Consider the following 23,965-nt stretch of genomic DNA (forward strand, 5'->3'; position numbering starts at 1 on the left):
TTACAGGTATAATGTTTACTTTTATAATTAGAATTGTCTACTGTCCAGTTTTGGTGAGCCTGTGCCCATTGCAGCCTCAGTTTCCTGTTCTAAGCTGATAGTAGTGGTACCCGGAGGGGTCTTCTGCAGCTGTTGCTCATCCATCTCAATGGTCGACGTGTTGTGTGTTCAGAAATGCTTTTCTGTATAGCATTGATGTAACGCATGTTTATTTGGGTTACTTTCACCTTCCTGTCAGCTTGGACCAGTCTGGCCATTCTCCTCTGATATTAACAAGCCGTATTCGCCCACAGAACTGCCACTCGCTGGATGTTTTTTGATTTCGCACCATTCTCTTTACACTCTAGAGACTGTTGTGGGTGAAAATCCCAGGAGATCAGCAGTTACAGAAAATACTCTAACCAGCCCATCTGGCACCAACAATCATGCCATGGTCCAAATTACTGAGATCAAATTTTTTTTTTTCCCCCATTCTGATGGTTGATGTGAATATTAACTGAAGCTCCTAACCCATATCTGCATGATTTTATATATTACACTGCTGCCACACAATTGGCTGATTAGATAATCGCATGAATAATAGATGTTATTCATTCATTTTTGTTCTGCAAGGATACAAGTCTCTATTATTTTGACAATTCCGTTTGATGATGCTAGTGGCACAGAAATGACACAATTCAGCTTTAATGTTGATCTGATTTGTTTTGCATGCATTCATTGGAGGTGCAGGGATTCATTGTAGTTTGCTTGTGAGTCCGAGTCTCCATTACAAAGGAGGTGTGTGTGTTTGGTAGTTAGGGCATGTTAAGGAGAAACAATTGGTTTTCAATCCATCAAAGATCAAAGTAGGTCACAGAAGAATGTAGGAACTGCTCTTAGATTAAAATAGCTCAGCCAACCGTTGCAGTCAGGCCACATCCAACATGCATTCCCTGTTCTTGAAAAGAGGATGTGATGCTTTGCAATGTGTGTAGATGCTTGCGAGGTACAGTAGGTATAGTATATGCAAAACTACATCCACCACACCCCGATCAGATGGATTTAGTCCACCACATTACGATCTGGCACATTTCTTATGGGCCGTTCACGCCTGACGTGTTCTTCTGTTCAAAAACAGTTGGATGAAGCGCACCAGAATGAAACATAACGCAGCCATCTTGATACGTGTTTTTAAAAGTTGAACTGTTTCTAACTTAACGTGGCGTATTAAAAACGCATTGCAATGCTGGAGACGTTATGCAAAAGCCAAAGACATCTGTCTTGTGGGACTATGTGTTAGAGACCAACATTAAAATAAATGTCTAAAGTCCTCACAAAAAATGAAGGCCTATTCATTATGCATAATAATTGAAACACTGCAGGTGATTTTAAGTCAGACAAAAAGTTTCTTGTAATTTATTGTTCAAAGGTGGTAAATTTGTTACAAAATCAGTGTTTTGATGACTGGAGATGGTTGTAGTTGGGATAAATGTACTTTTTGTCTTGGAGAACTCTTCTGACAGCGTGTTGAAATTGACAGCATTGCATCTCTTAAATCATCTCTTTTAAAGCATTGCATACAAAATTCTAATGCTAAAAAAATTAAATAAAAAATCCGACTCATTCCTATTGCTAGGTACTCTCATCCAGTCACATGAGTTTCAGTGTGTTGCTTGAGGTTTGTGCTGGTTAATGGCTCATCCATCCCTCTGACTTTCAACACACTTTCGTCATTCGACCATCAGCAGCTGGTCTGACAAATGGCTCAGATATGCCTGGCTTCTCTGTGCTCAGCTGGGCTGTCTCTTTGTCATCGAGGTTGAGAAATATGAGGACAGGAAGTCAGAAATGGCTCAGACACCAGGGATGGGCTAGTAATTAAAATTTAATCTGATATTAAAAGCATCTTTTTGTTCATTATCACAGTGTTTTTTTTTTTACTTCTTATGCTAGTAAGCACTAGAAATAGCTAATACATTCTGATATGGCTGAGATTACCAGGGTACACATAGGCTAATGACTGTATCAAGAAGTTTGCGCTTAAAAATATAGTGGCAGTGATATAGTACATTTATGGTAAAAGACAGTAATAGAGTGGTACTGAATGATTACCATATCCAAATACCTACTTTAGATAACACAACTATAGTATGTACTAGGGCTGCAACTAACGATTATTTTGATAATTGACTAATCTAACGATTATTCAAACGATAATTCGACTATTCAGTGATTATTGCAATGATTAATCATTAGCTCATGACCGACTATTCAGCTTGTGCCCCAACTTGGAAGTTAAAAGGTTATATTAAACATGCTTACCCACAATAAAGGGGACAAAATCTTTTAAAAAATACCTCTAAATGAAATTCACTGAATTAAAGGGAAAAAAAATTCATTGCAAAAAATTATATTGTTATCAAGTGTTTTTGTCTTGTTTTCAATTTAAATTTGTCTAAAAATCCTTAAAACAAGATACATTTACTTTAGAAGCAACATATAAGAAATTAAGAATTGTTGTCTGAGTGGGGGCCTGGGTAGCTCAGCGAGTATTGACGCTGACTACCACCACTGGAGTCGCGAGTTTGAATCCAGGGCATGCTGAGTGACTCCAGCCAGGTCTCCTAAGCAACCAAATTGGCCCGGTTGCTAGGGAGGGTAGAGTCACATGGGGTAACCTCCTGGTGGTCACTACAATGTGGTTCTCGCTCTTGTTGGGGTGCGTGGTGAGTTGTGCATGGATGCTGCGGAGAATAGCGTGGGTCTCCACATGCGCTACGTCTCCGCGGTAACACGCTCAACAAGCTACGTGATAAGATGATGGCAACTGAGATTCGTCCTCCGCCACCCGGATTGAGGCGAGTCACTATGCCACCACGAGGACTTAGAGCGCATTGGGAATAGGAAATGGTGGTGTTAGTGTGATGTTGCGTGGATGCTTTGCTGCTTCAGGGCCATGCGAAGTCGCATGGCCCTGAAGCAGCAAAGCATCCCCGCAACATCACACTAACACCACCATGCTTGGTGTTTCTCACCACAATGAATACAATTTAGGCATAATCAGATAAGGGGCCGTTCAGACTGAATGTGTTCAGTGTGCTGAACTATTGAGGGAATCATGAATTCTACTCTCTACCTGTAAATCCTTAAGGAGAACATCCGGTCATCAATCCATGAGTTGAAGCTCAAATGCAACTGGATTATGCAGAAAGACAATGATCCAAAGCATAGGAGTAGGTCCACTTGCTCAATAAGACCCAATGGCTCAAAAGAAGCTAAATAAAAGTTTGGAGTGGCCTAGTGAAAGTCCTAACTGTGATCAGGAAGGGGGTAAATACTTTTTCCACATCACTGTAAAACTATTTATTTTAGGTTGTTGATTATAAGTATAGAAACAATATATTTTAATTTTTTTTGCTAAATATTCCGATATGTACAAATAGATAAGTAGTTTTAAGGTGAAGGGAGACCGACTCGATTACGTCATTCACAGTGCGTCATTGGAGTGGACGGTCGCTCCGATGCACATTTTGCGGGTTTTGCTGCCCGCGGTTCTCTGATTGGTGGATCTTTCTCTGCTGTACCATGGGTAATGTAGTTGTTTACCATGAATTCCGCTATCAAACACAATTTTTAAATAATGACATTGAAATAAAGCAGACAGATGGCTTCAGAGGAAGCATATACCATCGGTGAACATATACCATCGGTCTTTAATGGTTTACAAGTTATCATTGAATATCAGTTTGTCTATGGGATAAATGAATGGCATTTTTACTTCCGGAACCAGACTGTTGCGCTCTATTACAGTCATGGCGGAGTAACAATTTGAAGAAAATATTGCTATAGTGTATATATTTATAGCAACTTACCTGAATAATAACACATCCAGTTTAATGGCACAGACCTTTCAAGGTATCTCTATCACCTCCTTGAGTACAGAGGTTTGTTACCACCACAGTGGAAGAGCGCATGTAAAGTATGTTCAACTGGACTGTGCATTGGTAATTGCGTTGGCAAAGCGTTCACGTCTGTGTTCGCATACTTGAGCAAAGTATTTTATCTGGCCTTAGTTTTAAGGTTTTTTTTCAAATCCATAAACCTAAGTGTGAGGAAAAGCCTTAGTAAACAACACTTTTGACATTAGTAAGCTTGTTTAGTTAGCTGTCACTTGTTAGCATTATTTTAGCTGAGTTTTCCACAACCCCTCATCTGTTTGCTGTTTTTTTCTTTTATATTTTAGTCACTTTAACCTCAGATAATCTTGATCTTGTTATAGGTGAGTTTGCTTTCTGTTTTGCCAGTGTGAAAGTGTCACTTTTAGCTAGAATCGCATGAATTTTCATCAGCATGTTCTGATTTAGAGCTGTAGGGTGAAAATGAGAGCATCAGCAAGGTAACAACTTGGGAGATAAATGAGGGAGGGGTCAAAGATGAGGAACGCTGAGAAAAATATGCTTTTTTTCCCCACCATGTTCTGAGAACAAGCGAGAGAACACCGTCTTCCAGCTGTGTGGGTGTTTTAACAAGAGATCGCATGGAGGCCAAAGCCCTGAGATGATATTACAGCGAAAACACGGGTAGAGATTTGATCACAGATGAAGAAAATGACAGAACGAAAGAGAAATAGACGAAAAACCAAGACGCATTGAATCTCTGTGAATGCAAGAGATAGAAATGAGGATGCACAGAGGGGGTGGGCCAGCCCACACAAGTTCTCCTTTTTCAACCCTTTAGAGTAATGAATGTTTGTTTTATTGTACCTGCTTATATTTCTCTTTTTCTGTGAGACCCACACATCTCCCACACACACACAGAGTCTGCATTGTTCAGAAAATGTGCTTGCCAAAATAATTACCACATCTAAATCTTGGCTGTAAGAAATGGAGGCTTAGAGCAAGATGGAGATATATAATCTTTTTGGAGCAGGCTTTACTTGAGAAACATCTTCAAAATATCTTATATTCATAAGCTTATTTGCTTTATTGAGACGATTTAATCTGTACAGGTATGCTATTTTGAAAGCAATAGAGTTTTATAACAATGACCTGACTTTAGGACAAGCCTGGTGCAAAACTTGTGTTGCTTCATCTAAATGAAGGGCAAAGGCTTTTGTAGAGTCTAGCGTTTGTTCCCAATTCCCATTCAGGCTTTATCCTAGAAGCAGAGTTCCCACGGTCATAGAAGAATTAAGAGAGGAAATAGGAGGACATTTTTTAGAATACAATCAGATACGGATAAGAGGGGTCACTGGTTTACTTATAAGTGGGGAAAAATTGGAACACTGGCAGGAATGGAAGTCCTGCCTTACAGTTAAAACAGCCAATTACCTCTTTGACAGAGACTACGCTTGTCAGTTTCCATTGAGATGCACGTGCATTAACTGGACCATTCTGAAAAATAGCTTCTTCTTTTTTTTTTTTTTCGTAATCTGAGCTAAAGAAGCCCAATTTATGATTGTTTTGTTGTCAGATTTTATTGCAGATTTCAAATATGTTATTCGATCTTAATATTGACCAACCATTTTGGAGATTTCAGTCTTTTCCCATTCAGGTACATAGGAGCTGTACTTGCATTCATAAAAAATAGCTGGCCGGAGGCGTAACGAACTTGACCACCAAGTGACCTGACTTGCCTTAACGGGACTTCGATTCAATGCACAAAATTTTCCTACCTGACAGATATTACTGAAATAGGTGTCTTTAGAATCTCTACGACAATCCTGGACTCGGTAAAAAGCAAAAAAAAAAAAAGCAAAAAAAAAAAGTGTCAGGGGGCTGACCCACTGTTTTTGAGCCGATCAGAAAACTTAGCCAATCAGTAACGCTCATTGCCTGTCAGTCATTTTGCACATTTTTGCTGAGTTTGGGTTGGTTGACAGCTTTGGAGGGCAGGGTTTTGTAGAAAGTGCATGTCATTGAAGTTATCAAAATGCCGCAAGTTATCAAAACGGCTAAAATCACTTTTCAATCCTGGAAAAGTCATGGAAATTAATGATATCTTGAAAGGTCATTAAAAAGTCATGGGACTTTTTGTAGTACATATATTTTTTTCTAGTTTTGCTCAACTCAACAATATTTCAGTGGATAGAAATTACTCTTTGTGACTGCAATCTGTATAAAATAATTTTTCTAAAACATTTAAAAATCACAGATAACTGGAAAAATCACAGAAATTAAAAATAGCATGTGGGAACTCTGTGTGTAGACATTCTGTGCAATCTTAAACCAGAGTTCCCATGGTCATGGAAAACGTAAATATCAGGAAATTTTAAAATAAGGTTTTCCAGGCCTGGAAAAGTTATGGAATTGAGTTAAAAAGTAATGGAAATGGCATGAAAATTTCTGTAGTGAATATACATTTTTCCAGTTCTGCCCGGCTCGAAAATATTTAATTTGCTAGAAATTGCTCTTTGTGAGCGTTATATCTATAAAATTGTATATATATATATATATATATATATATATATATATATATATATATATATATATATATATATAAAACAATTGTTTTTAATTTATTGGTGAAAAGGTGTGGGAACCCTTTGCATAGACATTCTGAATCTGTACCTTATATTTTGATACCTAATATTTACCAACTCACTCATTTGTTTTTCTTGTAAGGTGTTGATGGAGGGGCTACTGGGAGGTGTTTGGGAAGGACACTATGTTTCCATGTGTCTCCCCCTGGCTCTCTTCTGATCCCCCCGCCACGCTTTGCCATGCTCCGCCCATTCCCCCAATACAGCCGCACAATCAGCCACTGCCTGACCTGCTGCGGAGCTGTGCCGTGCTTCTTTCCCCAGCCACGCACTTGAGCCCCTGCACCAACGAGATGGAATCCATGATTGTGGTGACGGAGTACGAGCCCAGTGGTGGCTCTGGACTGGAGGGCGGAGAGGATGAGGAGGTGGAGGACATGGACAGCTCAGAAACACCAGAGCCGAGGTCATCAGGTCCGGTACCGCCCTTCCTTATGGCATCTTGTGATCTTTTATCCCATACTGTGGGACGTCCAGAAGCGCTGTTCCCAGAACCGCAGGAGCACAGAGGAAGGCTCAGCCTCTCTGACCGGAAGCTCTCCCTTCAGGAACGCTCGCAGACGCATTCATCACCCTGTGGTTCGCCGGGGCTGAACGGTCGCTATATCTACCCGTCATTACCATACTCGCCGATTACCTCCCCCCACTCATCTCCACGCCTCCCTCGAAGACCCACCGTTGAGTCTCATCGTGTCTCCATCACAGACCTGCAGGTAGGGTAACCTATAGGTAACCTATTACTGTCAATAGGTTTAGTGCAATAGAAAGTGAAGGAAACTTGTCTTGAAAAGTCATGGAAATTTCTAGAGGGAATATACGTATATTTTCCTAGTTTGCCAGTGAAATATTTTATTGGCTAGAAATAGCTTTTTGTGAGTATTAGCGCTACACAGAAAATCCTAATAAGTTGACTTTACTCAATTGATTGAGTAAACTCATTCCCTCAATTGAATTGAGTGATGGCAAAACTTGTGTAAATAAGTTCACTTTACTTGGTGTTCGTATAAAATGAACTTATCTATTTCAGTTAAGGTAAATAGATGCAAGTCGTAGGGATGGGATTATATATTGAATTTCGATATATCACGAACCTAAAAAATGTACAAACCATTTCGTGGCATAACTTGATATTTCGAAATTTGCAACATTGTTTTCTGTCCATGTGATCATAAATGAAATCACCTGTCAAACATCATAGTCTTTCTATCGCTTGATTTTATCAATACTGCGCTTTTTTCTACACTGTTAACAGAGTTCACACAAGGTCCTTAAGGTGCTTGAATTTACCTTTTAGAAATGTAAGTACTGGAATACCTGGAAAATCACCTTGTTTTGATGAAAAGTGCTTGACGGATTAAAACAGATTGTTTCCTCCGTGTAATGTGTGTCCATCAATGATGAGGCACACTCCACTTTCATAGAATATTATGTCTTAATATCCTTTATTTTCTTTACAGTCAGATAAAAAAGTAAAAAGAAATATAAATTTTAATTTCACGCAGCATGGATGCACTAAACCGGAACACTGTGAGATGCGCGTGAAAACTCATAAAGTGACAGTAACCTTTTTAGCTTTTCAAACAGTGACAGCTCATATCATTATTATAATTACAATTTCATGATATAATATTAATTAATACAATGAAGCCTTTTTGTATTTTAACAAAGTTAAATTTTCATTATAATAATGATGACAAACAAATTTGTAAAAGATAAAATATACACTTTGACATACTTTTTTCAGGGCAGGCTCTGTTCAGTTCTATTGCTTGTTCTGCAGCTGATCAGCCTGAATGTAGCCAACTAATTTTGAAAGCTTATTTGTCTGTGATCTATTCTTATAGAGAAAGGTATATAAGCAACCCTTATTATTTAAACTTTGAGCATTTATATTGTGTATTAAAGAACTTTATTTTGATGAGAAATTATAATGTGTATTTTGTTAAAACATTTTTTCAGAAAATAAAAAATTTTCTGTAATAATTTGTCGTTTAAGTGTTATTATATCGAATCGATATTATATCTAATCGTGAACCTCATATCGTATGTCAAACCAAATCGGGAGATAAACATATCGTCCCATCCCTAGCAAGTAGACTAAACTCAGATTTGCTATTTAAATATTGTTATTTCTACTTAATAATTTTAATTGAATTGACTCAAATTTAGATCATACAATAACACAGCTCAATATAGCCTCAATGTTGTACTCAATCATTTGAGTTAGTAACACTTAAAATCTTAAGTCTGGATTTTTAAGATAAATAAATTCAAGGAGCATAGATATTTGAGTTGTGAGCCCACACATTTTAAGTGATGTTTAATTTAGACAACTTGACTTTTCCATTTATGACAACATTAGGGTTTACAGTGTATAAAATACATTTTAAAAGACTTGTAGGAAACATTGGTCCTTTTGTTCAACTGATAGAGCATGGCGCTAGCAACGCCAAAGTCATGGGTTTGATTCCCAGGGAACACACAATCCGATAACATGTAAACCTCAAATATACTGTAAGTCGCTTTGAATAAAAGTGTTTGCCAAATGCATAAATGTAAAAAATCCTTATCCAGATCCCAAATGACTGGAATATGACAACTTTTTCTAGAGCAGGAATTTTTCTCCCAAAAGATAGCTAAAATGAAACAAAAAATGTAATCTCTCTGAACAGCAGAATTTCTACCAGTGTGCCTAACAATTATGTAAGATTGTATAATTGCACCACCATTGTCCCAAAAATGAGACATTTCAGTGCTGTGGCCTGAGATAATTTGAGCTTCTTGTGTGAGAATTCATGTTGTCTTTGAAAAGAACATTTACTTTTCTTCATTCTCTGCAAAGGCTGCACAGTCAATGTTGAGAAGGTATTTAAGGTAAGGTTAAAGACAGGAGCAATTACCTTCCTCCCTAATAGCGCTTGTCAAGAGAAAGTCCCCCATTACATGCTTCTGCTTTGTTCCAATAGGACATTTATTCGGTAAGAAATGTCTGTAGCTTTAGCCAGTGAACCCTTCTCAGCTGAAACTTTCCCTGTTGTAAGTTTGTGCTAATATGCTTTCAAATGTTTGAACTCAGAATGCTAAAAGCATCATTCTTGATCAGAGAATGAAGTTCGCATTTGCTGAAGATAATTTGTGCCGCTGTGATCTTTCATCACACTGGCTAATTTAGATAGATACTCTCCCTCAGAGGTTAAAACTTTGGCCTAGTCTCTAAAGAAGAGCTTAAAGTTATTGATCATTGTCATATGTGTCCTTTTTTTTAAAAGGACTGCGTGCAGCTCAACCAGTACAAGCTGAAAGATGAGATCGGAAAGGTACGTTCATTTTATGTTTTATTATTTACGCATAAATCATTCCCTGCTGCGAGCATAAGATGAATGAACGCTCTACTAAAATAGTAATTAAGCTTTTGTTTTCATTGTATCAGAAGCCACAAACATCTTGCAAATTCAAGATTATAGCTGAACAAAACCATATAATACAATACAATAGAAAAGACTTACTATAAGTAAGAGGACAGATTCTTGAAAAATCACCATGGGTATAACCATAGTTAAAAAAACAAACAAATGGAAATACCATAAGTAATACCATGGTATTGTACATACTGTACGAAGACATATGAATATGGTGATCAGACAATACCATGTTATATATCAAATTACCATGGTATTACCATCTTATACCATCACTATACCATGGTACTGCCACAGTATTGTAAGAGGAATAGAATAGTATATTACGAAAGTATACCATGGTATTACCCTGTTTAGACATGGTACCATGTTAATGCAACAGTATTCTTTGAAGTACCTTGGAATACCATGTAAATATCATGGTATATGAATATGGTGTCCATATATGTTTCCAAGTCAAAATACCATGCAGTTACCATATGATACCACCACTAGTATCCCCATGGCACTTTCTGTAAAACACATATAATAGAATAGAATAGAATCAAATCAAATAGAATACACCCATACAAAATTTACCATGGTATTACCTTGTTTTTTGGACTTTGTGCTATGGTAATGCTATAATATTCTTTAAAGTACATACAATACCATGGTATACATAAAATTACCATTGTATTACCATCTATTAACATTACTGATTTGTGATACTGCCAAAGTACTTTTTGTAACCAGAACAGACCAGAATAAAATGGAACATCTAATGAATGTGCTAGTAATACACATTATAGAGAATAATGCAGTGAAGTGTTTTCACGGTTGCTGTTCCACTAAGCTTCATCTTGATTTGAGGGCATGGAAAGCTGTCAGCTTAGATGGGGTGATTCCTGCTCCGCTCTCATCTCTGTGTCTGAGGGTTGGCTTCCCTGCTGGAACTGCAATCTGCTTTCCCAGATGGGACCTGTGTGTGTGAGAGTTTTTAGGTTTGAAAGAGAGGGAACAGAATTGGAATTATGCCTGTCTGTGGAGTTTATCATGAGATCGGCTGTTGTTCACTTGGCTCGGTTTGATTTGTATGTTCTCCAGTTAATCAAACAGCACTAATGCTTGGGCAAAATGGCCAATTTATGTTCCTGTTTCCCTGTGTATTTGTATGCTAAAAGCATGTTTGTGTTGTAATTCGGTCCATTTTCAAGTGGTCATGTCTAACACACCTTGTTTTCCACATGAAGGGCTCCTATGGAGTTGTCAAGCTGGCGTACAATGAAGATGACAACACATACTATGTGAGTGATGCAACACAGTCTCATCACAATCTTACACACTGTACACCCTTAGATCTGCAGGTAACATCCTGATGCCGATACTGATATCTAGAGAATAGAGTGGCTGATGGCTTGCTGATAAATACATACATAATACAAGTGAATGACAGCAAATTAAATGTTCACAAAATTGCAGAAATGAACACATATTTTACACAATAATCACTCAATTTTGTCTCCAAGACTGTTTTTCCTGGGCTCCACACAAATCGCTCTTTAAACAATTATTTTCTCCTGCATCTTTGATAAGTTAATTCGATGTTGTTGTTAACTGATCAACTTTAACTAATATAATACAGAATAATGAGAAAATGGTAACATTGCCATATGGCAATGTTGTATCACAATGGAAAAATTGCTATGTTATCATATGGCAGCTCTGTACTACAGAGGAATACCACTAATGCATTTTGTCATTGGGAATTTATATAGATAGCGGCATCTATTATATTACTGGATTTGTTCATTTATTTGGAAATGTTTTAATATACAGTAATTGCATTTATGCATAAATAACACAATCATAATTTGTATTTCTTCTTTTCAGACAAAAATGAACCGGCAATGTTTTATGGAAAGGGCAAGATGAGTGGACAGTTTGTTCTTTTTGATTGACGACAGTGAGGATGAGCTAGGCTTTAGTGACAGTGAAAATGACATTGTTAATTGACGAATATTGAAGAATGCATGATAATGATTCACTCAGTTTTATTTGTTGGAGTTCTAAGTGTATAAATACATTAATTAAAGCAATATTAATTCAAAGAGAATTGGATAATAACATGTGGTACAGAGTTGTCATATGACAATGTTTCCCAAATTGATTTTTTTCAAAGTTTTTTTTATTTTTATTTATTTATTTTATTTTTTATTTTATTTTTTTTGTCATTAAATCAAATGGTTAAAAAAATAGTCCACCGTTAGAACAAAATGTGTACCATACAGGATTAGAGGACTATTTTTAATAGACTTTGATGATGTGTTTCTGCCTTATTTAACTTTTTATATTCTCACATTTTTTAAATAATTTTGGGTACATTTTTGACATTACTTTTTGTGTGATATTACCCTGGCATTAATAATAATAATAATAATAATAATAAAGTCAACACTCCTGTGATGGGGTTTCAAATAAAGCTGTTGAGGGAATGACAATAAATTTGGCATCTTTCTCTCTGACTGCCTTAATCCACCGCTCTCTTTTTCCTCTTTTGGAAAGTCATGGAAACATAATAATGGATATTTTATGTTGCTGTTGGAGCAAATTGGAAACGCAAAAATAATATTCGCTGTTCCCATTCACCGTTATATAAGTTTACTCCACTATATTTTACTTTAGCGTTCCAAATTTGAAACCCGTTCCAAACACAGTTGTTGGGCAATACCAATACCTCAAAATGATCAGATATCAAACCATTAATCGTCCAGGCTAACATATTGATTGCCAGTAATGAACACTGTATATAGAACAGTTTACACAATTTATATATATATTTTCTACATATAATTATACATATTTAAATCATTGGTATCTTTAATTGCTAATCTTTCTCTGTAACTTAAATTGAACTCTGTTTTCCAGTAATTACTGCAAGATTTCATTTTAATTTCACATAGATTAGCGACTTTTTGATTATTATAATTTAAGTTTGACCTGTAATATTTTAAGATTAAATTTAATTTACTAATTGATAACCTATTGCATACTTTTTATCCCTTACATAGAGCTGGTTGTAGATTGGGGCATATGTCAGCCAGCACCAGTAATGACAGTGGATATCTGCTCTCACTCTCTCACTCTCACTGCTCTCCACAGGCCATGAAAGTGCTGTCCAAGAAACGACTGATGAGGCAGGCTGGGTTCCCGCGTAAGTGTATGCTTTAAAGCAGATGGAACGCTCAGCGGGGTTTATGATTACGTGTGTGTGAGGTTGGGGGCGCAGTTTCATCAACTAGCAAAATATCACATTCATTTACATTTTCTCTTGTGTTGCTTTATACAGGCAGACCTCCTCCTCGTGGGGCAAAATCGGCCCCTGAGGGCCTCCCTCAGCCCAAAGGGCCTCTGGAGCGCGTTTACCAAGAGATAGCCATCCTCAAGAAGCTCGATCACCCTAATGTGGTCAAGCTTGTGGAGGCGAGTGCTTTTATAGGGGGCGCTATTACACCTTCTCAGTTGTCTTGGTCTTATCAATGTAATAAATTGTAGTCAGCATAGACGCCATACTTTTTTTTGGCACAATTGAATAAAGTTAATGAGTGATAGAAATAAAATCAATTTAATATGCACTGTTTTGTACAGAGTTTCTGTCATTAAGCCAACAACCATTGAAAATACATCTTTCCACCAATTTCCAGTGAACAAAAAACTTTGGAATGAAATTAATCGTGATGTAAGACCTTAAGAGAGTTTTACATACTAGGATAGATTGAAGAAAAACAGGAATTCAAGCAATGTTTTGTGGACTGTAAATCGTTCATGAAACCATTCAGTTCAAAGCAACAATGTACATAAGAACCAATTTCTATATAAATTGTTCGTAAATCTTTCCTATGTAAATTAATGCATTAAAATTCAATGTAACTATGTACGTAGGAATACAATTCCACACTCACTGAGCACTTTATTAGGAACACTATGGTCCTAATAAAGTGCCCAACATGGTCTTCTGCTGTTGTAGCCCATCCGCCTCAAGATTCGACATGTTGTGCATTCTGAGATGCTATTCTGCTCACTACAATTGTACAAAGGGTTATCAGAATCAGATACTGATTTCTCCTGAAGTCCACTATCATCTCCACTGTTTGAGCATGTTCAGCTCAAGGTAGTTGTGACCGCACAAGACAGCCAGCTGTTCGACCTCCTGTCTGTATGCAGACTCGTCACCATCGTGGATGAGGCTAATGACCGTGGTGTCGTTTGCAAACTTCAGGAGCATGACAGAGAGGTCCTTTGCAGAGCAGTCATTTGTGTACAGGGAGAAGAACAGTGGAGAGAGAACACATCCCTGAGGATCACCAGTGCTAACAGTGAGGGTCCCAGATGTGAGTTTCCCCAGTCTCACTAGTTGCTGCCTATCTGTCAGAAAGCTGATGATCCATTGACAGATTGGGGTGGGCATGGAGAGCTGGGGCAGTTTGGTTGAGAGAAGATCAGGCATGATGGTATTGAAGGCTGAACTGCAGTCCACAAATAGGAACCTTGCATAAATCCCTGGTCTGTCGAGGTGTTGTAGGATATAATGCAGACCTGATCTGGTCTGTAGACATTATGTCCTGTGATTTGGGTTTTTTGGGGACCGGAATGATTGTGGAGCATTCGAAGCAGCAGGAAACTTCACACTGTTCCAGTAATCTATTGAAGATCTGTGTGAAGATGAGGGCCAGTTGGTCAGTGCAGACTTACAGACAGGCAGGTGAAACACCATCTGGGCCTGAAGCTTTCTTAGTCTTCTGTTTCTTGAATACCCAGCACACATCCTCCTCACAGACCATAAGTGCAGGTTGAGTAACAGGAGGGGGGAGGAAGGGGGTTGCACGAGGTATAAGTAGGTATGTGAAGTGAAGATCAGAGCGGGGGAGGGTTGTGAGACTGGGCTTTTCAAACCTGCAGTAAAACACATTCAGGTCATCAGCGATTTGTTGATTCTCTACAGAGCGAGGGGGTTGTGTCTTGTACTTGGTGATGTCCTTCAGACCTCTCCACACAGATGCAGGATCGTTGGCTGAAAACTGTTTTTTCAGCTTTTCAGAGTAGCTTCTTTTAGCCAATCTAATCTCCTTAGTGTGTCTCTGGCCTGGTTGTACAAGATTTTATCCCCACTTCTGTAAGCATCCTCTTTGGCATGACGAAGCTGTCTGAGTTTTGTTGAAAACCATGGTTTATTGTTATTGAATGATAAAAAAGTCCTTGTAGGGATGCACATATCTTCACAGAAACTAATACTGTATATGATGTTACAGTATCTGTGAGCTTGTCCAGGTCTGTGGCTACAACTTCAAAAACACTCCAATCAGTGCATTCAAAGCAGGCTTGTAGTTCCAGCTTTGCTTCATTGGTCCATCTCTTTACAGTCCTTACTACAGGCTTAGCTGATATTAGTTTCTGCTTGTAGGTCAGGAGAAGTTGAACCAGACAGTGATCAGAGAGTCCTAAAGTGGGACAGAGCGATATGCATCCTTAACAGTGGTGTAGCAGTGGTCCAGTATATTTCTGTCTCTGGTGGGGCATGTGATGTGTTGTTTGTATTTGGGTAGTTCACATGTTAGGTTTGCTTTGTTAAAATCCCCAAGAATAAAAATAAGTGAGTCCGAGTGTTGTTGCTTCCTGTCTATGATGTGATCAGCCAGCTGTTGCAGCACTGCATTCACACATGTTTGTGGCGGGATGTTAACACTCACCAGAATGAACGAGGAAAACTCCTACGGCAAGTAGAAAGGCTTACAGTTGATGAAGAGTGCTTCTAAATTAGGACAGTACATCTTCAATGCTGTTACATCTGTACACCAACATTTGTTGATGTAAAAGCATGTCCCGCCGCCTCTCCTTTCCCAATGCGATCCGCTCTGAACAGCCGGAAGCCCGGCAGATGAAACGTGCTGTCCGGGAAGGCTTCATTCAGCCAGGTTTCCATGAAACACAGGGCAACGTAGTTAGAAAAGTCCTTATTTGTTTATGTGAGCAGAAGCAGTTCGTCCGTTTTGATGGCGAGGGAGCAGACATTCGCCAGATGAATACTCGGCAGCAGAGTCCTAAAGCCACATTGACGGAGCTTCACAGGTATGCTAGTGCATTTCCCTCGCTTGCGTCTTTTGGATCGCTTGTAGAGCACCGCTGCACCTCCACCTTAGATGTCTAACAAAACGTCTGAATAATCAAACACCGGCAAAAAATTATCAGGTATGCTTTATTGCACTGCTGCTACACAATTGGCTGATTAGATAATCACATGAATAAGTAGGTGTACAGGTGTTTCTAATAAAGTGCTCAGTGAGTGTATATAAATTGTTTGTAAAATATTCTTACATAAATTGACACATTCTTTTAAATGCAACAATGAACGTAAGAACAAATTTCTATGTAAATCGTCCGTAAAACCCTTCTTACGTAAATGGATGCATTCAATTCAATGCAACCATGTACATAAGAGGGGACCTGGGTAGCTCAGCGAGTAAAGACGCTGACTACCACCCCTGGAGTCGTGAGTTTGAATCCAGGGCATGCTGAGTGACTCCAGCCAGGTCTCCTAAGCTACCAAATTGGCCCAATTGCTAGAGAGGGTAGAGTCACATGGGAAAACCTCCTCATGGTCGCTATAATGTGTGGTTCTCGCTCTCAGTGGGGCACGTGGTGAGTTGTGCATGGATGCCGCGGAGAATAGCGTGAAGCCTCCACACGTGCTACGTCTCCGCGGTAACGCATTTAACAAGCCATGTGATAAGATGCACGGATTGACGGTCTCAGACGTGGAGGCAACTGAAATCCGTCCTCCGCCACCCAGATTGAGGCGAGTCACTACGCCACCACAAGGACTTAGAGCGCACTGGGAATTGGGCATTCCAAATTGGGGAGAAAAAAAAAAAAAAACAACAATGTACACATGACAGAATTTCTATATAAATTGTTTGTAAAGCATTGTTACATAAGTTGATTCATTCATTTAAGTGCAACTATGCACATAAAAATGAATTTCCTTACCGGACAGAAACCAATGCAGTTAACAATATTAATTTTGCTTTTTTTTTTCGTCACATAGAAATGCACATTTGACAGTAAAGCATTGATTTTAAGTTAAGATGTTGTGAATTTACTGATATTAACAATAAGATCTGTACAAAATTAATTAACACCTAATTTATGTAGGGCTGTGTTCAAACAATCTGACAGTAGAACTCCTTTCATCAGGCATCATTAGAACTGAACACTTTATCTTAAAAGCTCTTTTTTAAATTCTCTTTTATATTTGTGCTTAAACTTCCTTATGTAAATTAATGCATTCAATTCAATGCAACAATGTACGTAAATTGTTCATAAAACCATTCTTATGTACGTTATCACATTAAATTCAACGCAACAATTTAGGCAAACATTTGTTTACAAGAACATTTTTACAAATAAATTAGTTCTGTTCATGTCCCATTGAACTACTGACTATACTTCCATTTTTTAAAGCCTTGTTTTAGTTAGCATAAAATTAAATATGGCATCTACTTTAACTAAGGTCTGAGCTCACTGGTTTCATTCCCTTTCTAAACAGCTTTGGGGTTTTTTTTGTAGGTGCTGGATGATCCTAGTGAGGACCATCTGTACATGGGTAAGTCTAGCCAGATACTCATCCTCTTGGCAAATACCACACGCATGCACAGTTTATTCTACTTTTGAATACTGCATTTATGTGAAATCAGAAAAGCAATGCCGCCTAACGGTTTCATGTCTGCTTTCACAGTATTCGAGCTTGTCAAACGAGGGTGAGTAAGCATGTTATTTCTGACTGTAGCACCGCCCCATGCTGGGCTAGTGTCACTTTGCTAGAAAAACTGTGTCTCATTGCCCATGTGTTTGCAGAGCAGTGATGGAGGTTCCTACTGATAAGCCCCTGGATGAGGACCAGGCACGCTTCTACTTCCAGGACTTGCTGAGAGGAATCGAATATTGTGAGTGGGGAAATCTAGCTTTGCAATATAATCAGTACTCATGAGTGATGTCTAAATGCAACCTGTGCTAGCACAGCTAATACATAAATTAGGACTGTACCTTTTTCAATGGCTCATGCTATTGGTTAGATGCTGGTTAGTCTTGGGTATTAGTCTTGGGACTTTTGACTGCCAGCATTAAGTCTGGTCCACATTGCACCTTTTTCTGGCTAAGAACCACCCAGAAAATGTCTGTCTGACTGACATGTAAAGTGACCAACCACAGTTTGTTTTTGTACATACAGTTGTGCTTAAGAATATCTCGATTACTTGCTACTAAGTGTCTCGTACAAACATTTCTTTTAAAGATTCAATGCCATGAAACTTTGACAAGTCTGACAACCCTAACCCTCTGCAACTAGTTCTTTACAGGAAGCTCTTGTTATAAAAGTCTGAGAACCCATTGACAGTCATCAGAATGCATAGAATTGCAATCAAAAGTGACGATAACTTCTCCTCAACAGTACATTACCAGAAAATCATTCATCGGGATATTAAGCCTTCCAACCTGCTCGTGGGAGAAGACGGCCACATTAAGATTGCTGACTTTGGGGTCAGTAACCAGTTTGAGGGAGCAGACGCCCTACTGACCAGTACAGTGGGGACGCCAGCGTTTCTCGCCCCAGAGACCCTCTCAGAGACTCGCAAGAACTTCTCTGGCAAGGTCAAAAGCTCAATTTTTTCACTAGTCGCTAATACCCATAATTGCCAATACTTTATTTAGAGGTTAAATAATCTTTTTTACATTTTTGTAGGCTCTGGATGTGTGGGCAATGGGAGTCACCTTGTACTGTTTCATTTTCGGAGTGGTACGTACCTTCCGATGAAATACATTTTGTAAAGAGTAACCCAGCATTTAAAGGGTTAGTTCAACCAAAAATTAAAATTCTCTCATGATTTACTTAGCTTTAAGCCATCCCAGATGTGTATGACTTTCCTTCTTCAGCAGAAACGAAGTGAAGATTTTTGTAAGTACATTTCAGCTCAGTTTGTCCATACAATGCAAATAAATGGGTGCCATATGCAGGCAGTTTGACGGTCCAAAAGGCATATTTAGGCAGCATAAAAGTAATCCACATGACTCAATTAATCAATTAATCAATCAATTAGTCGATCAATTAATGTCTTCTGTAGCAAACTTATAGGTTGGTGGAAGAAACAAATCGATAATTAAAATATTTTTAACTTTAAATCGTTGCTTCCGCCCAGCGCTGTATTTCTGTTTGAAATGAACTAACTTTCATGTGACGTTCGTTCCTCTGTTGTATACAAAGCACGCACTTCCGACTTCTCGCCTGAATGCGCCATTGCGCGTATGTCACGCACAGTAGCATGATGTGTCAGCTGCTGGCATGAAGCAATTTTTTTTTAAGTTAATAAAGTTTTATTTATTGATTTATTGTTTACGCAAACCTATCAGTTTGCTTCAGAAGACATTAATTGATCGACTGGAGTTGCGTGGATTACTTATATGCTGCCTAAATATGCCTTTTGGACCGTCAAACAGCCAGCAGGCTGATGGGACCCATTTCCTTGCATTGTATGGAGAAACTGAGCTGAAAACTGCTTATACAAATCTTCACTTCAGTTCTGCTGAAGAAGGAAAGTCAAACACAATTGGGATGGCTTAAAGGTAAGTAAATCATGAGAGGATTTTCATTTTTGGGTGAACTAACCCTTTAAGTCTATAAAACCATGCAAGACTGGGGATGTAGACTTTGACTTCATTGTCACTCTGTTATTGTGTGTCTCTTCATTGTTGACACCCACAGTGTCCATTTATGGATGAGCGTATTTTGAGTCTTCATCAAAAGATCAAGACTCAGCCGGTGGAACTTCCAGAGAAGTGAGTATGTCCCATGAGCTTAAAAGTGATTTCCTATCCGACTGCTCTCACACGTTCTTGACACTGATAGTGTTTGTCTTTTCGTTGTTTTGAACAGTGCTGACATATCAGGTGACTTGAAGGACCTTCTTTTTAAAATGTTGGACAAGAACCCTGAATCCAGAATTACCGTGCCACAAATCAAGGTTAGTGTTTTTTCACCACTGCTTCAAGTTTCAAATTCAAGGTGAAGTGTGTTATTTAAGGACCACTAGCATCATCAATCGAAATTTAAAAAATGATGACTATTTTCAAATGGGATTCCTGAACACTCCCCCCATTTGACATTGGCCGGCCTAATGGATTGTCCCACCCCAAACTCTTGCCATTTCCTTATACTGAAACTGGACCAAAAATATAATCCTTGCCTATACTTACAAGATGACTTCTTGGCTCATTGGTCGCTTCCACCTGAGAGAGCCCCTCCCTGGTTTTGTACTGAACAGGAAGTTCTTGCCCCTATTTTGCCATTGCAAAGCCTTTCTATCAAGTTACACCCCGTTATCTCGCATTTGCACTCGGTATGAACAAAAGTGTCCAGAGTGTTTAATTCAGACATTTATTTAAATGTTGCCTCAAGCACAAGGCTGCACCCTAAATTATGTATTAATAAGTCCCCTTTCTGCTGGTCAGAGTGGATTGTGAGGGGGGTTACTACACTCGGTGACCTATATGAGAGTGGAGTGTAGAGATCTTTTGAAAATTCCCAGATCTCAGTTCTATAGGAATTTACAGCTGCGCCACCTGCCCTGTATTGTTTTTGGGAGTAGCACACACCCCCCTAAAGTGTCAGATACTCTGGGAGAGGTGATTACTGCTTTTGGAAAAGGTCACGAGGCATCAGTGTATTACTCCCTGCTAATTCAGAGTCTGGGGGTCAGAGCCTTAACTTCTATCAAGAGATTATGGGAGAAAGATTTAAACTTGGTATTGGAGGATGGAGTGTGGGCTAGGATTCTAAAAAACGTCAAGGCTGCATCAAGAGATGCAAGGGTGCGCCTTCTGCAATTTAAGATTTTACATCGATTCTATTGGACCCCCTCTAGATTGTATAGGCTTGGTCTTAAAGACACACCCACCTGCTGGCGATGCCAATCAGAAGATGGAGACACAACCCATGGTTTTTGGGGGTGTGTTAAGATCCAAGAATTTTGGTTGACAGTTCAGAGTTGTATGTGTGACATTTTGGGCATTCAAACTCTGTATTTCATGGTGATGAGGTAGTCATATATTTGGGGGATAAACACATATAAAATTGGGTTCTGACTAGTATCATAATTGGCAGACAAATTATTTTAAGGGGATGGAAGTCGGATGGAGCGCCCTCATTTACCGAGTGGTGTGTGGAGATGGGGAGGGTGGCAGCTTTCGAGGAGGTGGCAAGTAGAAGGCTGGGGTTTGGGGACTTGTTTGTTAGGAAATGGATCAATTATTTAGTGTTTTTGGGGGACTCTCGGGGAGGGGATGTGGAGAGAGAAGTTTAGTGTATATATATATATATATATATATTATTGTTTTTGTGTGTGTGTGTGTATTATGATATGTGACCACAGGGGTGTTCGTTGGGGGTCAGGGTGGGGTTGGTGATTAGGGAGGGATATTAGTGGGGGTTAAATGTTAAATGTTGATTCGATGTGTATGTGTTGTGTTTTTCTCTGCTGTGTATTATTGAATCAATAAAAAAAAAAAATAAAAAAAAAAAGATGTCTTCATAGCATTTCTTGTGTAAATATAGCACACTCCAAACAGCCTATACAGAAGCTTGAGTTAAGTAATGATATCAAAGCAGAACTTTTTCTGTTGTTGTTGTAGGTGCACTCATGGGTGACGCGGCACGGTGCCGAGCCCCTCCCTCCTGAGGATGATAACTGCTGCAGCCTGATCGAAGTGACGGAAGAAGAGGTGGAAAACTCAGTCAAGCACATCCCCAGCCTTGCCACAGTGGTGAGTACGCCGGCCCCTAAGGGACCTATTTAGAAGACACTAATTCTGTTTTTACACAGAACTTATTCAATGCTAATAACCTAATAAAAGAAATAAACAGATTAATGACTCAGACAGATCATAACCCAAGGCTTGTTGGTGTTGCAGTGACTAATAATTTCTCTTTACTCTCTCTAACAGATCATGGTTAGGACCATGTTGCGGAAGCGTTCTTTTGGGAACCCGTTTGACTGGGGCCGCAGGGAAGACAGAAGTCCCACCGCACCAGGACACATGCTTTCGTAAGTGTTCCTCATTAGGGAAAGGCTATAACTGGAACAGACTTCTAAAACATAGGATTGGACCTCTGCAGTGATTTCATTGGTCCTAGAAAATCTAAAATGTTTTGTCTTGCTGGTTTGCCAGTAGTTTGATAGGACCTGCTACTTTAGTAGTAGTAGTATAATACTGGTTTATTAATACAATAATACCATACAGGACTTGCTGTAATGCAATAATGATCACACATTATAAATCATAAAGAAATATTCTGGGTTAAACAGAACCTGGCCTGCGGCATGCTATCGATTTCCAAAAAAACATAATTCTGTTTCTCAGTTCCTAAAAAATGACTTAAATATTTACAGTAATGCACTTACAATGGAAGCTTAGCAGGCTGACATTCCAGAGGGTTTAATATACAGAAATGTGAAGCCTATATTTTTGTAAACACACTTAAGGTACAACGGAGTAAAAAAGCCCCAAAGGGGTGAAAGGCACATATGATTTAATTTTCCTCCAAAACACTAAATAGCAACAAAATCTACCACAGCACTTTCCTTTATCCCCTGTTTGTCACTAGGCACTGCAAATCTTTTCTGATCCTTGTGATCTTTCTGTATGGTGTCTAAAGTTTATTTTGAGGCAGTTTGTTCTAATTTTTTTATATTTTTTTAAATGTTGCAAATTTATGTACACTGGCAGCCAGAAGTTTGGAATAATGTACAGATGTTGCTGTTTCGGAAGGAAATTGGTAATTTAATGCACCAAAGTAGCATTCAATTGATCACAAAGTATAGTCAGGACATTACTGATGTGAAAAACAGCACCATCACTATTTGAAAAAAGTAATTTTTGATCAAATCTAAACAAGCCCCATTTCCAGCAGCCATCACTCCAACACCTTATCCTTGAGTAATCATGCTAAATTGCTAATTTGGTACTAGAAAATCACTTGCCATTATATCAAACACAGTTGAAAGCTATTTGGTTCGTTAAATGAAGCTTAACATTGTCTTTGTGTTTGTTTTTGAGTTGCCACAGTATGCAATAGACTGGCATGTCTTAAGGTCAATATTAGGCCAAAAATGGCAAAAAGAAACAGCTTTCTCTAGAAACTCGTCAGTCAATAACTGTTTTGAGGAATGAAGGCTATACACTGCTTGAAAAAAACCTGAAGATTTCATACAAAGGTGTACACTACAGTCTTCAAAGACAAAGGACAACTGGCTCTAACAAGGACAGAAAGAGATGTGGAAGGCCAGATGTACAACTAAACAAGAGGATAAGTACATTAGAGTATTTATTTTGAGAAATAGACACCTCACATGTCCTCAGCTGACAGCTTCATTGAATTCTACCTGCTCAACACCAGTTTCATGTACAACAGTAAAGAGAAGACTCTGGGGTGCAGGCCTTATGGGAAGAATTGCAAAGAAAAAGCCACTTTTGGAACAGAAAAAAGGAAAAAAAAAAGAAAAGGATAGCGTGGGCAAAGAAACACAGACATTGGACAACAGATAATTGGAAAAGAGCGTTATGGATCTTAACCCCATTGAGCTTTTCTGGGATCAGCTAGACTATAAGGTGACTGTGAAGTGCCTGACAAGACAGCCACATCTATGGCAAGTGCTACAGGAAGTGTGAGGTGAAATGTCACCTGAATATCTGGACAAACTGACAGCTAGAATGCCAAGGATCTGCAAAGCTGTCATTGCTGCACATGGAAGATTTTTTGATGAGAACTCTTTAAAGTAGTTTAAGAAGTTCTGAACATTTTTTTCAAATTGTAATAGTAATTTTTCACATTATTAATGTCCTGACTATACATTGTGATCAGTTGAATGCCACTTTGGTGAATAAAAGTACCAATTTCTTGCATCTTGCTGTCTCAAAATTATTTGCATTAGTTGACAAATTT

General features: G+C 38.7%; 1 protein-coding gene across 1 annotated transcript in view; it reads left to right on the top strand.

The window, feature by feature from the left end:
* LOC127428765 (calcium/calmodulin-dependent protein kinase kinase 2-like) overlaps nucleotides 1-23,965 on the top strand; it is a 31,422-nt gene that overhangs the window by 1,457 nt on the left and 6,000 nt on the right. Inside the window, exons 2-15 of the mRNA XM_051677367.1 lie at nucleotides 6,603-7,233; nucleotides 9,790-9,837; nucleotides 11,172-11,225; nucleotides 13,081-13,132; nucleotides 13,268-13,401; nucleotides 17,542-17,578; nucleotides 17,711-17,732; nucleotides 17,830-17,918; nucleotides 18,422-18,621; nucleotides 18,713-18,766; nucleotides 19,730-19,803; nucleotides 19,901-19,988; nucleotides 21,655-21,786; nucleotides 21,967-22,067. Coding sequence (XP_051533327.1) covers nucleotides 6,646-7,233; nucleotides 9,790-9,837; nucleotides 11,172-11,225; nucleotides 13,081-13,132; nucleotides 13,268-13,401; nucleotides 17,542-17,578; nucleotides 17,711-17,732; nucleotides 17,830-17,918; nucleotides 18,422-18,621; nucleotides 18,713-18,766; nucleotides 19,730-19,803; nucleotides 19,901-19,988; nucleotides 21,655-21,786; nucleotides 21,967-22,067 — 1,673 coding nt within the window. The 5' untranslated portion in view covers nucleotides 6,603-6,645. The remainder of the gene's footprint in view (nucleotides 1-6,602; nucleotides 7,234-9,789; nucleotides 9,838-11,171; nucleotides 11,226-13,080; nucleotides 13,133-13,267; nucleotides 13,402-17,541; nucleotides 17,579-17,710; nucleotides 17,733-17,829; nucleotides 17,919-18,421; nucleotides 18,622-18,712; nucleotides 18,767-19,729; nucleotides 19,804-19,900; nucleotides 19,989-21,654; nucleotides 21,787-21,966; nucleotides 22,068-23,965) is intronic.

Source organism: Myxocyprinus asiaticus, chromosome 38, assembly GCF_019703515.2.
Source record: "Myxocyprinus asiaticus isolate MX2 ecotype Aquarium Trade chromosome 38, UBuf_Myxa_2, whole genome shotgun sequence".
Lineage (NCBI taxonomy): Eukaryota > Metazoa > Chordata > Actinopteri > Cypriniformes > Catostomidae > Myxocyprinus > Myxocyprinus asiaticus.